General features: G+C 36.4%; 1 protein-coding gene across 8 annotated transcripts in view; it reads left to right on the top strand.

The window, feature by feature from the left end:
- Positions 1-2478: 2478 nt before the first annotated feature.
- The window catches only part of ppip5k2 (diphosphoinositol pentakisphosphate kinase 2), a 41626-nt gene continuing 29554 nt past the window's right edge, over positions 2479-14550 (top strand). For 7 of the 8 annotated variants that reach the window (XM_081355189.1, XM_081355182.1, XM_081355183.1 and 4 more), the window contains exons 1-6: positions 2498-2819; positions 6565-6624; positions 9380-9634; positions 11467-11662; positions 12507-12597; positions 13583-13668. In XM_081355189.1, coding sequence (XP_081211315.1) covers positions 9470-9634; positions 11467-11662; positions 12507-12597; positions 13583-13668 — 538 coding nt within the window. In that variant the 5' untranslated portion in view covers positions 2498-2819; positions 6565-6624; positions 9380-9469. Of the gene's footprint in view, positions 2820-6564; positions 6625-9379; positions 9635-11466; positions 11663-12506; positions 12598-13582; positions 13669-14550 lie in introns of all 8 variants that reach the window. The other variant, XM_081355184.1, reaches the window with a different exon arrangement.

Here is a 14550-nt window from a genome sequence, read left to right on the forward strand (position 1 = left end):
GCATTTAACAGTATTTTACAGTAAAAACATAAGGTGAAACTTTATGCGGTGGATCCTGGAGAATATTTTACACTCTTTTCCCAAAGGCTGGCATTTATTTTATTATGTTTAGAGAGATTAATGATTGTGAAGACATATCACAACTTTCAGTGGAGAGATTTTTGAACTCTTGATGTCATTTTTTCATGTATTGATAAGAGGTTTAGAGTGAGGTGTTGTAGTGACCTGATTATACAGGTGTATAGAGGCCATCATAATGCTGCTCACGCACTGCAACCCTTATAAAACCACCAGGTTGGAGCATGTGCTCATTCACTCACCGTGACTCAAGAATCTGTTCGTCCTCACTGCTACACCAGAGAACACACTCGTGAGTCATGACGCTGAATGGCAACACCATCTGCTGAATAATCCAGTATTTCTGTTCACCAGCAGCATAACTGGGTTCGCACACTGGGACCAGCTTAGGATGCTGGTTTGCAAGTGCTATTTTGGAGTGTTGTGGTGATTCTTTTTATACAAGGAAATTCAGCCAAGAGCTGTATATGTAAATATCATGTGTACTTACTCCCATTTTTCAAATTTATATATATATATATATATATATATATATATATATATATATATATATATATATATATTGTGCACTTTTGGGCCTGTCACGGACACTGTAAATAAAGATTCTTGCACTGAGGTGCTATTGTGGCTGCGCCATCGTTACTCCAGTACTTCACCAGCACACCTCATCATCAGACACAGTCCCAATATACAAAGAGTAAAAGTAACACTGAAGCAGTGCTGCAGTTAACGAAATCATCAATTAATCTATGAGTGATATTTGACCATGATATCTCTTCATATTTTACCAGAGGATTCGTAAACAACTCCAAAAAAAGCATTATCATGTTCATTTATTATAAACCAGTTTGGCTTTAAAAGTTGGTTGAAGTAACCATTTGTCAGAGTCCTTGATTAGGGTTACCCTTAACTGGACACTTGGCCCTTGACTTTTCTTACATTAATTCTGTTTTAGCAGTTATTGAAAGTGCATGTACAATTTTGTCTACAATTTATGTTCCTGACTGGAATGACACACTTGTTACTGTGTGCATTTTTTGGAGACTTTGTTTTCAAAGTAACATTGAAAGAGCCGTTGTAATAATCCCTGTTATTGTACACACTGCTAATGGTTGTGCCCTCCCCCCTTTGCTTTCATATCTCTGAATGTTTTTGTTTTGCAAAGCACACACGCTTTTGATATGTGTAGATCCACATTTTGACATATGTGCTATGTGCATGTAAAATTAACCACTGTACAGTTTTCACCCATGTTCTGTGAAGATTAAGAAAATGTTATGAACCACAGTTATTTTGTCTCTTGAATTGAGGAGAAGAGGATCTGGATGCATCTCTTTTCTTGTATTAATAAGAATCAAAAAGATAATTGTCCAAAGGAGAAAAGAAACATAACAGCTTTACATCCAAACGTAAAGACAATGCTCAACAATGAACCTAGGTAACTGAGGGCATTAAACACAAAAAAAATAAACAAGGAACTAAACAACACACAGGTGACCATAATTAAACAAGCTAGCAATTATGGGAACGAAGGAAACAGCGACTAAACAGCAAATAGTCGGCTAGCATACAAACTGAGAGAACTAAAACCCACATAGAACGTGACGGTGACATAAACTGTGATTCACATTTCACCCATTTGAATGTTTTTTCATAATCAAAATTGTCAGTTGTATTTTCAACAGAAGGAGCAAAAGAAATGACAAAGTGATCATGTTTTATGGTTAGAATCATTCATTGTTCCTTTAAGTGCTAAATTTAGAAGTACACAAGCGAAAACAATGCTTGTCCCACAACACTGCTTGCTGACCACTGGCCTACTTACAGTCAACCAAGCAGGACAGTCTTGGTCAACCACCTACATCAGGACAAACACTGCATGGTTGTGCAACAGCTCCACTGTATTTGTTTAGCTTGAAACAGCACTCTTCATGGTCTGGACCAGCACTCCCAGGAAGAAGTGAGGCAGTACTTTTCCATTGCCTTGCTTTAGTATAAAAACCAGTGGAATTTGAAAGACTATTAACCCTGCTAATTTTTACCACCACTTTGTCTCCTGCTCTTCCTCTTGGATTTGGACTTCAGACAAAACTCAGTTGACCGATTTTATGTTGGATATCTATTGATGACAAGAAGTGTGCAACTGCAGTACAAAAGAATACGTGTTTATTACAGACAGTCTGAATTTCCTAACGGCTGAAATCGCTGAACTCCAAACCATTAAGTTATCTTTTTGGCTTTCATAAACCATAAGTCGCACATAACTGATTTCATATCTGTTTTTGAGGGCTTGGAATGGGGAAGTATTAACTCGGTCAGGTTTGTAAACTAAAAACTATGAATTCAGGTTAAGCGGTTGAAAAACGCCCGTTAGAGCTTGAACGCGGCCGTTGATTGGACAACGTAACCGTAGCTCCTCCTCCTTTATGTGACGTCACGGCTGACACCTCCCCTCCTCGGCCAGCGTTTTTACTTTTAAAGCTTAAGCTGGAGTAAATTCAGACAACATTTACACAGATGATTGTAATACATCGTTAATGGAGAACCTTAGAGGCCCGCAAAAGTCCAGAATGAGCTCATTTCTGCGTGCCCGTTAGCTGAAGGATGAGGATGTTTGCTGCGGGTGCTTTTAGCATGTATGCTAATGTTAGCTCTCCTCATTCAGTGTTTCTATGTGTGTGATAGATAGCCAACATAGCAGCTCGCAGCCTCCGCTTGCACTTCGATCTCTTTTAGAGCAGGTAAGAATATAAATTCCTTGCTGTTCATCACCTCTAACACCATGCATGTGTTGTGTCTGCCACATCGTTTCTGCAGGAAGAGTCGTTAACTGTTAGCTGGTGGAAGTGAGACGTCAGACTGCACCTGACTGACCTCATGCCATGACTTTTAATGCATTTGAACAGATATCGCACTTTCGTCATGTTAGTACAGATATATGCTGTCAGTCACATGACACTGGCTTTAAAACTGTTGTGTTGATTTGACTTTGATCCATCAGATATTAACAAAGTTTAATATCTTCTTTTTATAATGAATGAACACCGAGGGCGTTATGGTGCTTCTCTGACTGCAGCGCTGGTGTTTGACACTTGTTTGTTTTGTGGTGAATTGAATTGCCCCTGCTGTGTGTGTGTGTGTGTGTGTGTGTGTGTGAGGTCTGTCCAGTCTGCTGCTGAGCTGTGTGTGTGTCATGTGGTGTTGTGTGTTGTCAGACAGGTGGTGTCAGTGACAGATGTCCCAGGATTATGGCAGTTCTCTCTGTTTATGTCTCAGATCACTGGCAGGGTTTTCAGCATTTCTTTTGGATTTATTAATAAAGCACAATAATACAACTGTCACAGACCATTGTGCTGTACAAACATTGTAAAAAAAAAAAAAAAACTACCAATCAAAACAATAAAATAAAATAACATACAAAGACATTCTACATACAGAAAAACAAGTCAGGAAAGACTCATATTATAAGCCTTCTCTAAAAGTACAAGCTACAGCACAAATACACACAATAGAGCAAAGATGAAAATAAAATAAAAAGTGCTTTATGTTTTTCAGGGAGGTCTAACATTAGTTTTCAGGATCAGAAATTGAATAAAGTAATCAAGTGTAAATAACATTGCATATTTGACTGTATAAATTAAAGATTAATCCTCATTAAAGTTACAAAAGCTATTCAGTCAAGAGCAGTGAGTGCTTTCCTTGTCTTCTGTTGTTTGATTAACATTAAAAACACAGCAGGAATATTAGGCTGCTGTCACTTTAAGACATTATACACTGATACTGTACACATGCTGTCTTTCTCCACTGACTGTCTGACTAGGATACTCTCCAAGACGGGCATGTTGACATCATTTTTGTGTGAATTTGTCCGTTTAAGCGCAAGCCTCGAAAGTGATATCAATATTTGCACGCTGTCTGAGACGCAGCTCTCCGTGCGCACGCTTCAGATGAGTACACACACACACAAATTTCCACAGCGCACGCAAATGGTCTCACCTGCGCTCGATCACTATAGGAACACAGAATGGCTGTCACACTTTACTTCCAGCAGAATTTCACAATGCACATCGCTAAACTTCAACACACATGTTTGTATGTGTGTTCAGTTCATCAGCGCTTTTTTGCAGCCCAAAGTGCGCTTGGTTGCCATGTTGGGAAGATTAAGTAAAACACTGGACAGAAAACATATATTTTTAAGAGAAAAGCTCTGTTTGGGGGATTTAATTTAACATTTGGAAACCCTAAGCAGGAAAGCTAGTGGAGGCTTGGTACCGATGCTCTTCCATGCATTATATTTTATATATTAGTTAAATAAGACATGTTTTTCTTTTCTGTAAATATGCACATTTATTTATTTTTTTATTGTATTTCATTTTATTATCTTATTCCTATGTGTGTATGTACGATTTTGTCTGTGAATTTCTCTTCTGTAAAGCACTCTGTAAACACTGTTTTTAAACGGTGCTGTATAAATAAAGCTTTACTTACTTACTAATGCAATAAATTACATTTTACAAACCATTTTCAGGACAAATAACCAGCGGGCCAATATCACGACAGTTATTTTTAATTAATCGAGAGAAGCTGAAATCATTATCTTAATGAAATCTTAATGAAGTCATTATTTTTAATAGCTATTAAAATACAGTGAATCTTGCAGCTCTAGAATATCTCGGCTCAGGATGGCCTGAGCTCACTGAACAGAAAACACATGATATACAGGATAATAATTAACACTTCTAGGCACAGTTTCTTTGTATAGGGAAATGTGTCATTTACTCACCCTCATAAAGCTGAACCTTTTCCAGACCTGTATGATTTACTTTCTTCTGTGGACCGCAAAAGAAGATTTTTTGAAGAATGTGTAAAACCACAGTTTTAGACCTTGTTGACAAGCATAAGCTCTTGTATGTCAATCATAAACATAATTACTGTAAAATACTGTTCATGTTTGTTATTTTTATGCTTATATTACATCTGTATTAGCTCTGTAACAGCGGATCTCAAACTCAGAATGAGGACTTGTAAAAATGGCACTTTCTTTGCCCCATTAAAAGCCTCTGTATGAGCTCTACTCTTGCTTATGTACAACCTAAAAACATCCAGAACTGAGACTTAAACCCTTCCTATTATAATTTATGACTCTAAAAGTGGAACTTTGAATGACCTTGATCATTACACTTCTTCTTAAACTCAAAGTAAAGGGAACAAGAATGTGCAATGTTATACATGTACACACATGTATTTACAGTATATACCTATATATGTACATGGACCTTGAAATACTGGCATAACCTGATTAGTGAGTTAAATATTCTTCAAAATATTCCTTAAACATTGACACTTTTGCTCTTTTGCCCACACAATTTATCCCCCTTAATACTGCTTTCTGTTTGTTTCTAATATTGTAATATTTACATTTACCGGAATCAGTCAAAGTTTTGCCACAGTTAAACATTTACATCTCTCATTTATTATCTTTGTATTATTTTCCTTTATAAAATAGCAAGAGCTGCCAAAATTTGTAAAATAAGTGCGATCAATTTAAAATAAGAAATTTTAAATCAGAAAAAGTCAATTTGTATAACGCTTTTCACAATACATATTGTTTCAAAACAGCTCTACAGAAAATGCTTGTTTCCAAGTTTTCTGTTATTAGTCAGAGATGAGTGTGTCAAAATAATGCGCAGCTAATAAAATATATGATTGATGTGCTCAGGTAACATCATGTGTTCAGTTCAGTTAAGCTAACGCAGTGAAAGTGTTCAGCAGCAATTACAAAATGTGCTTGTAATGATTACAATATAAGGATAACATTACAATATTAGGAAAGTGTGTGAAAGTTTTGTGTGTTGATCCAAAGTTGTGTCATGTGAAATCTGCCATTGTAGTGAATCAAACTGGATCTGGCGTGTGTTTGTGCTCTTGTGCTGCCCTGATTCAGCTTTTCCTTCAGCCTCATGTTTATTCGCTCTTCAAATAAGTGTGAAAGGACCGTTTGTCTGCCGCTCTCTTTGCTTTTTCATTTGGCTTGAAAGATCCTTTAAACTTCACCTTGATTCTTAGTCGAGAGATTTTGTTTGGGTGCGGGTGAACAAGGTCAGAGTCTTATCTAAAACATTCTGTTCATAATCATCAGTGAGTTTCTTCAGAGAAGTGTCATCAAAATATGAGCAAATTGTGTGAAACAATTCAGTTTTGTCATCTGTATTTAAACCCAGAAGTTGAAAGAAGCCCCAAAAACCCCTGAAACCTGAAGTATATTTAGCTTTCACACATATGTTAGCGTACAGTATGTGTAGTGTACATGTGTACTGTACACGTTTTAGTCGCCATTCACTGAAATAATTTTCATAAAATCTTTGTTTGTATCTTCTGTATAAGAAATAAAACCATACACAGAAGGGGATAGTTAATTTTATTTTTTCTTTTAATTACTTTTAATTACTTGAGAAACAAATAACTGAACTTGTGTTTATTTTGCAGGATAATAGATCCTAACCCTGCACCTGTGGTCATCTGGGCTTGTTCTGACACATCTGAGAGGTGAGACACTGGTGTCAGGGTCCATCACGTTCAAAACCAGAATCAGAAAGAGCTTTATTACACACACAAGGAATGTACCGTGGTATTGAAGCCTTCCAGTACACACACACATAATAACAGGACACACACAGTAATCCTATCCGCACTCCTGACTGTCTGTTGTAGACTCCAGGTGTCTGAACACACAGATATAGATGAACACAGGACAGCCTCAGCTGAGTAGAGTTAATGTGAATGTCCCACTCAGGTCCTGTTCCTCCTGAAGTCCACGATCAGCTCCACTGTCTTGAGTGCGTTCAGCTCCTGGAGATGAACAATAATATTCAAATAATACTTTAAAAGTGCAATTAATGCATACAGTAACTTGAATATAATATTCCTGTGATAAAGACTGCCGCATGGCTGCGTCAAGGTCAGTAAAAAAGACAATTGTGTTTTGTTTTTTTTGTAGAATGCAACAGAATTATCAGATACTTTTTTCAGATAATTTGACTTATGATAAGGTAATGGTATTTTAGGTTGTAAAGTGTCACATGACTCCCTAAACATATATTTAATATTAAATATATTAAATACAAATATTTTTGTATTAATTCTAATATTTGTGAAAATGCTTTTTACCTTGAAAAATATGTTGGGAAAAAAAAGTTTGTGGAAATGAATAAGTTGTGTACACTTATATAATTTTCTGAAATTAGATTTTGTTTGTACACATTTTAAACGATATATAAAAAATATTTTCTACATAGTGGATACTAGACACTAAATTTGTCAGTGATGCTCATATTTTAATAACCAAATAGAGTAGGCTACATAGCAAAAAGTATGAGCAATGTTAAAATTAAACTTTTCCATCCCAAACATACATTTTATTTTAAAATATATTCATAAAGAAATCAGTTATTTTAAATTGTAAGAATTTCACAATATTTTACTGTAATTTTAATCAATTAAATGCAGCCATTCTGAGCACAAGAGGCTTCTCTGGACACGTACACACTGAAAATAAATTTGCTTGTCAATTTAAATGTTTTTTCCTTGAATTTCGATGAAAATAATTCTTCATGCCTTAAAATATCTTGAATGTTACTCGACACCCTTGCCTGATTTAGTATGTGCGGTTCTATGAATATGCAAATGAGCCCCGCCTCCACTCACTCACTCACTCAGAGATCCACTGGTTGACGATCACACGTTGATCTGATTGGTTACAAGGTAGTTTGTGACGTCAGAAACACCAGCGATTTCAAAGCGTGTTCTTGAGACTGTCTTTGGTTCGCTGCAGTTTTAAAGGGGAGGTATAATGCCCTTTTCACAAGATGTAAAATAAGTCTCTGATGTCCCCAGAGTGTGTATGTGAAGTTTTAGCTCAAAATACCCCACCGATATTTTTATATAGCATGTTAATGTTGTCACTTTTTGAGGGTGAGCAAAAACACACCGTTTTTGTGTCTGTCCCTTTAAATGCAAATGAGCCGCTGCTCACAGCACAGGGGGCGGAGCTACAACAGCTCCTGTGTTTGTGTGTTAGCAGCTCTGATAACCTCACACACACATGCACTGAAAATTTCAAAAACTTTTAGACTTTTATGTTCAAACTGGAGTCAGACAATGATGGAGAGACTCAAGAAGAAATGACAACATGTAGAAGCAACAGGACATTTCGGAAATGTTTAGTTGATGAATTTATGTAGCGTATGTGTAATCTTCTAGTCATTGATTAGCATATTCTGTCATGTCAATCTATAAATCGTGTTTAGGGGGCGGGGCTTATGTAAATGTTAGGGTTAGTGATGTCACTAACCCGTGAAGAATCTCATTGTAGTCTCTACCAGCCGTTTGTTGTCGTCCTTAAAAAGCGATTTCTTTAAAAGCAAATATCTTCCTTTGCTTTGAACTTCGAGCGTTGTAACTTTGCAGATGTTGTTTATGATCAAACAGCAACATTACACACTAACTAAAGTTAGAAAAGTCAAATCATATTCAACCACCCCTTTAAGGAGAAAATACTCAGCAATGGTGTCGCCTTATGAATTTACACATGGTTTGTCTTAAAACATATTAAAACACCACATAGACACATAAACAACAATAAAAACTCGATTTTCACTACAGGGGGACTTTAATCCTTTTCTGTTCAGTAATTACTAGAGTGTCAACCGCATTCTACAACAGAATTATCTCCCAAAAATTAAAAAAAATCCTATGCAGTGTACAGAAACCAACTGAACATCTAGCTGTTAATGACGGACAACGAGAGAAATGACAGACGAGAGATACATCTCTGATGCATGCTAAAATGCGTAGTTTAACGTGTATCAGAGATGCATCTCTTGTCTGTATGTGTGGTGCAAGAAATCACAGGGAAAGCACTAGGCATGACTCCAGATCTGGTAAGAAATCAGCAAACAAATCCATAAAAAACCCCAGAAATAAATGGAAATGCTTTGTGCTGAAAATAAGGCTGAAATATCACAACCCGCACTTTAATAACTCCATAAACTTGATCGCTGTATGAGCCAAGCTTAAACATCAAGCCCGAAAACACTTATAGTAAGTGAACATGGCAACACTGCAAGAGCCGCTGTCAAATAAACACTTTAGTTAAAATTGCTGAACACAACGAGTCTTTTGTCACTGTAATATTACTTAAGTCAGAATAGCAAACTCACTCCCTTATTTAAATGCGGTTGTCCCTCCTGAACCTCTACAGTGTGTGCGTGTCCTCTGAGAAACATTTGTCCCTGTGTTGCAGAGAGGCGGTGACGATGAGTGTCTGTGAGGAGCAGGACGAGGCCTGTGAGGCGGGATCTCCGTGTTAACCTGAGAGCTGTCTGTGGGGAACATGTCTGTGCACGAGGACCTGGATCACCCGCGCTTCTTCGTGGGAGCTGACGATGGAGAGGCGGACGAGCTGCTGGATCCAGGCAGAGTGCTCGGCTACGACTGCCTGTACGAGAACGTGGAGGAGGAGGATGAAGAGCGAGACGATGATGAAGAGTATGATTCGGTATGTCAGATTTTTAAGCCTTTGGCCTTACTTGCTGACAGATCTTCAGATTCCTGGCCCGTCTTCCTGCTCGTGCAAAAAAATTATTGAAAAAAATGGGTCAGTTCATTAATTCTGAGTAACTGAGTAACGAAAAATCCTTCGGATTTACAAAGACATTGAGACCTCAGATTTGAGAGTTAAACGTGTGTATGGTAATTCACTCCAGTTATTGGTCAGTAGTTGAACATGAATTTCAAACACTTGAATTATGTGCGCAGGAATGCTGTGGGTTCTTCTGTCCTCTCAGGTTTGACACCAGTATTTTGCATAAATGCAAAAGAGATTATTTGGCCATATGCAATATATAAAATGTTCTGATGTTTTACTGAGCATGAAGTGTGGTTGGGAGCGAGTGTACTGCAATGCTTGAAGCTTACACTGCTATTTTAAAGCAACAAAAAGTATTTTATCAGTATATCAGTTATTTATAGACTCCAGTATAGTTAATCTGACTCCTTTAAAGTTGTTATTCTTTAACCTCTTATTCTTTAAAGGTAAAAGTATTTCTTAGAACTGATAGGAAAACCTAGGATTTAATCTGAGCATTTAGATAAAAAAAAGTTAGAGTTCCTGTTGCCTTTAACATGATCAGTAGTAAAGGCCAACTGACAGCAAACAAAAGACCATACACCTGAAGGCACATCTAGATTGAATATTAGGATATACTTTAATATCTCTGTTAAGCTCATCATAATTCCTTTTGAGTTTCAGTTTTGTTTAAGTTTATAAGTTGTCAGATGAAAGCAAACGTTAGCTACATGTTAGAACACACGACACAAGTAGATAAGTAATATGTAGTGGGACACACGAGTGTCCTGTGAGAATGGTACAGATGTGCATTGGAGGTGCAAGCGACCCAGACAGACCCATGACTGTCCCAGCACTCTCTCCTCGAGCAGCTCGTTGATGATGAATCCTGTGCACCAGATTGGCCTTAGTAGAGCGGCACAATTCTGGATAAATTGAGAAAAAAGAAAAAGAAAAAAAAGAGATCATTATTCGCCCACGACTCTGAACAGACATCGAAACAAGATAACGTAATTTACTACAGGTTCTGACAAAATGTAGATTGCTGCAGTCTATTTAAAAAAAAAATCTAATTAAATTGAATAAATAATTTAAAATAAAAATCAGTTTGAATGAATGATTCAATGACTCACTCATAAATACTTAATTACTGGATGAATCAGCGTTTTTGAATGAATCTCTTGAATGAATGATTCAATGACACATTTGTCTCTTGTCTCCACCTACTGGTGTGACGATGTGATCAATACAATCTTTATTTGAAGCATCAAGTTGCTTTCAAAAGGTGATTTCTATTCTTTTCTATTTTGATCACCTAATCCTAACATAGACATCAGTGTTTATATCGGAACTATAAACTTTTATCCCAGTACTTCTGTGATAATATGAATATTTGTAAAACAAAAATAATGATACCGTCCTGCAAAGTACTATATGTCCAAATAATATGTCATTAATTCAAATAATTGAATTATTTTGAGTGATGTTTCATGAAGCTAGAATGTTCAGCTATTAAATTTGTTTTGGGTCATATCTGTGATTTGATCATTTGCTATGAAGTGGGTGAGCATCCTTTGTGGTGATTCCAGTTTTTTTTTTTTTTTTTTTTGTATTTGTATTGAACACTTTAATTTCAAAATGGTAAAGAACAACATATTCTAGAATAAGATCCCTTTAATGTTTCTAGCATGAGTTTTAATAGGTATGCCAAAACTGATCTTCTATTTTGAGCATAATTTGAGATGCATGTGTGTTATCTGCAGCCCCCAGAGAGACAGATCGTGGTGGGTATCTGTGCCATGTCGAAGAAGTCAAAGTCCAAGCCTATGAAGGAGATCCTGGAGAGACTGTGTCTGTTCAAATACATCACTGTGGTTACGCTTGAAGAGGAAGTAATTCTGAACGAGCCTGTGGAAAACTGGCCGCTCTGCGACTGCCTCATCTCTTTCCATTCCAAAGGTGTGTGCCATCATGTCGGTTTTTGGTGTAACTGATTTAAAAAACAATAATTAGTACAGTATTTTCCATTAAATAATTCACAACTGACTATGAAAAAAAACCTCACTGTATAAGTCACATTTTATTATTGCGTTCCTAAATTATGTAAATTACTGGTTAATAAAACGAAATATTTACAAACAATTATAAACGTATATTTTATTTCCCCTCACTCTACAACAAATCCTTTAAATTTAACACTATTCAGAACAGAACAGGAATGCAAATTGTAAGTATAATGTATAAAACAAATGTAAATTATAGTGGCATTCATTATAAACAACAGTTTATGCCTAAACAAATTTATTTAAAGCAGAACCGAAACTACCAGAGTGTTGGAAACTTGCTTTACAAATAAACCTTGGATTTGAAAAAATACTTTGCGTGCCTGACAGTAATTGCGTTATATAAGGCACATTGGAATATAAATCGGATGATAAAAAAAAGACTTTTATTCTGGAAAATATGGTATCTAATTACTTTAAGTACAACGTGTAATGGATTACATTTTAAATTCCTTTTATCAGCTTATAGTTGCTGACTTTAAGGTGTACACATATTTGCAAAATAAAATAAAGTAAGTTTATGATGATATAAATGAATCATGTTCATGTATATCATGGTCAGTCGGTATACTCTATTCTAATTGGCTGGACGATGTGTGTTAAAACCATTGAATGCACTGGTGGTTTGCTCAGTTACTGTATTGAGAGCAAGAACACATGTAAATCTGTTCATTCCTCTTGATATGTTCGCTTCACACATCAGAAGAGTTTTGTTCATTGTTTATCGTCTGCTTTTAAAGGATTTCCTCTGGATAAGGCTGTGGCTTATGAGAAGCTGAGGAATCCGTTTGTCATCAACGATCTGGATCTTCAGTACTTTATTCAGGACAGGTGTGCTTCACGACCGCCATCAGAACATCTGTAATGGTGATGTATAGTGAACCGTGTTCGGGGGAAAGCATCATGCAGTTGTTTTATTCCTGACATGATTATGGGCAATTCCACTGAAATAATAACAATGGGGAACAGGATTTGAATGTTTGAATATTGCCAGCCTGGTTTTAAAACTGGAAAAACTATCACTTTCACCTGAACTTTCAGATAGGAACTGAGAGAGGTATTTATACTGACACACATTAGTCTCACTGTGACACTGTCTTGTGTTAACTCTGTCAGGAGCTAGCTAATGTTATTAACTCCTTGAATATTAGCATTTTAACTGGGTCAGCATGACAACCTTCAGCATGCATGCCAGCATTCAACCACAAACATGCATTGCATTCATGTGATTTTGTTTTAGAAATGTCTTGCTTCTCCTAAGCCATCTCCACGATGAATTGCTCCTGATTTTAATGTGTTTAATACACAAGATCACTGCAGCCTCATGCCTACGGCAGTATAGCAGCTTTTCTGATGTTTGGAACAACGGCACTCTTGGTGGTGTGACTATTGCTTAAAGAGTTAGTTCACCCAAAAATTAAAATTTGGTCATTTACTAACCCTCATGTCATTCCAAACCCATAAGACTTTTGTTTTTTTATAAGCACAAATGAAGTTGATGATCTGTCCTGCCATTGAAGGTCTTTTTTTACGTACCATAAAGTTCATAAAGACATTATAAAATTAATTCATGTGAATGTAGGCTTTTCTATAAACATTGATCAACGCACATACATAGAGCACACCAAATATGGTAAATGGAAACTCAACCATATTGGAGAAAAAAAAAATCATTGGTTTATTTATGTTTCGAAAATGAAAGCTTTATGGGTTTAGAATGACATAGGAGAGAGTAAATGATGACTCAATTTTCCTTTTTGGGTGAACTGTCCCTTTAAATGGCAAAATAAAAATGCAGTTATGTGTTCATGTTTAGGAGAGAGGTGTATCGGATCCTGAAGGCCGAGGGAATACAGCTGCCCCGCTTTGCAGTCCTGAACCGAGATCCGGCCAGACCAGAAGGTTTGTTAACTCCCTCAAATCTCACTCTGACCTAGTTTACACTACATACGGTAAGCCTGTGGCACCAGTGGACAGATGATGTGTTCAGATGTGCTACATCTCAGTGGTGTGTCCTCGTGAGTTTGAAGAGTGTAACTGTCATTCCTCTTATCCAGTGCATTTTCTTGTCCCCATATTCATTTAGATGACAAATCAAAGAAAGAAACTACAGCCTACAATATTAGCAGTAATATTAAAATGTTAATAAAACTGCTATGGGGGAAAATTCTTTTCCAAACTTTATATTTTTTTCTGTTTTTTTTGGGAGGAAAACATTAACTACATATGATGTTTTTGTTAAATAATGAAAAGTTATGAGAAATGATTCAACCTCAGCAATGAGGTTAAAAAACTGAATGAATTTGAAACGTGTTTACAAAGACATTAATAAAACTGTGGGTGAACATGTCATCTCTATTTTCCTATTTTCCTATTTTCTCTATTTTCCATCATCTGTTTTTACTTAACCTGTTAGTGATGTCTTAATTTAATGTATATTTCAATTTGGAGTAGAAACATAATCCTATAATTAGAAAGACTTCCCTTTTCACTGATCCAGTTTTATCAGGTTAATTGACTCAGCATGAAGGAGCAGGCCACATTTCTTTTTGTTTTGACATTATTGTGATTTGCTTTCACTGTTGTGCAAGACTTATTCAGAGCCTCAGTTCAGTTCAGACATGTGGGTTCATGAAACCCTGACATACCTGTTAGTTATAGTTCAAATGGTTGCAGGTTCATTTTGTAGTTTGCAGAATTAATTGAGAATTTTTTGTTGAAAAATCATTTTCTATTTTCCAATTGACTTCATGTCAAATTCTGATCTAATCAAATCAATACCAT

Source organism: Scardinius erythrophthalmus (assembly GCF_964197995.2).
Source record: "Scardinius erythrophthalmus genome assembly, chromosome: 23".
NCBI classification, from domain to species: Eukaryota; Metazoa; Chordata; class Actinopteri; order Cypriniformes; family Leuciscidae; genus Scardinius; species Scardinius erythrophthalmus.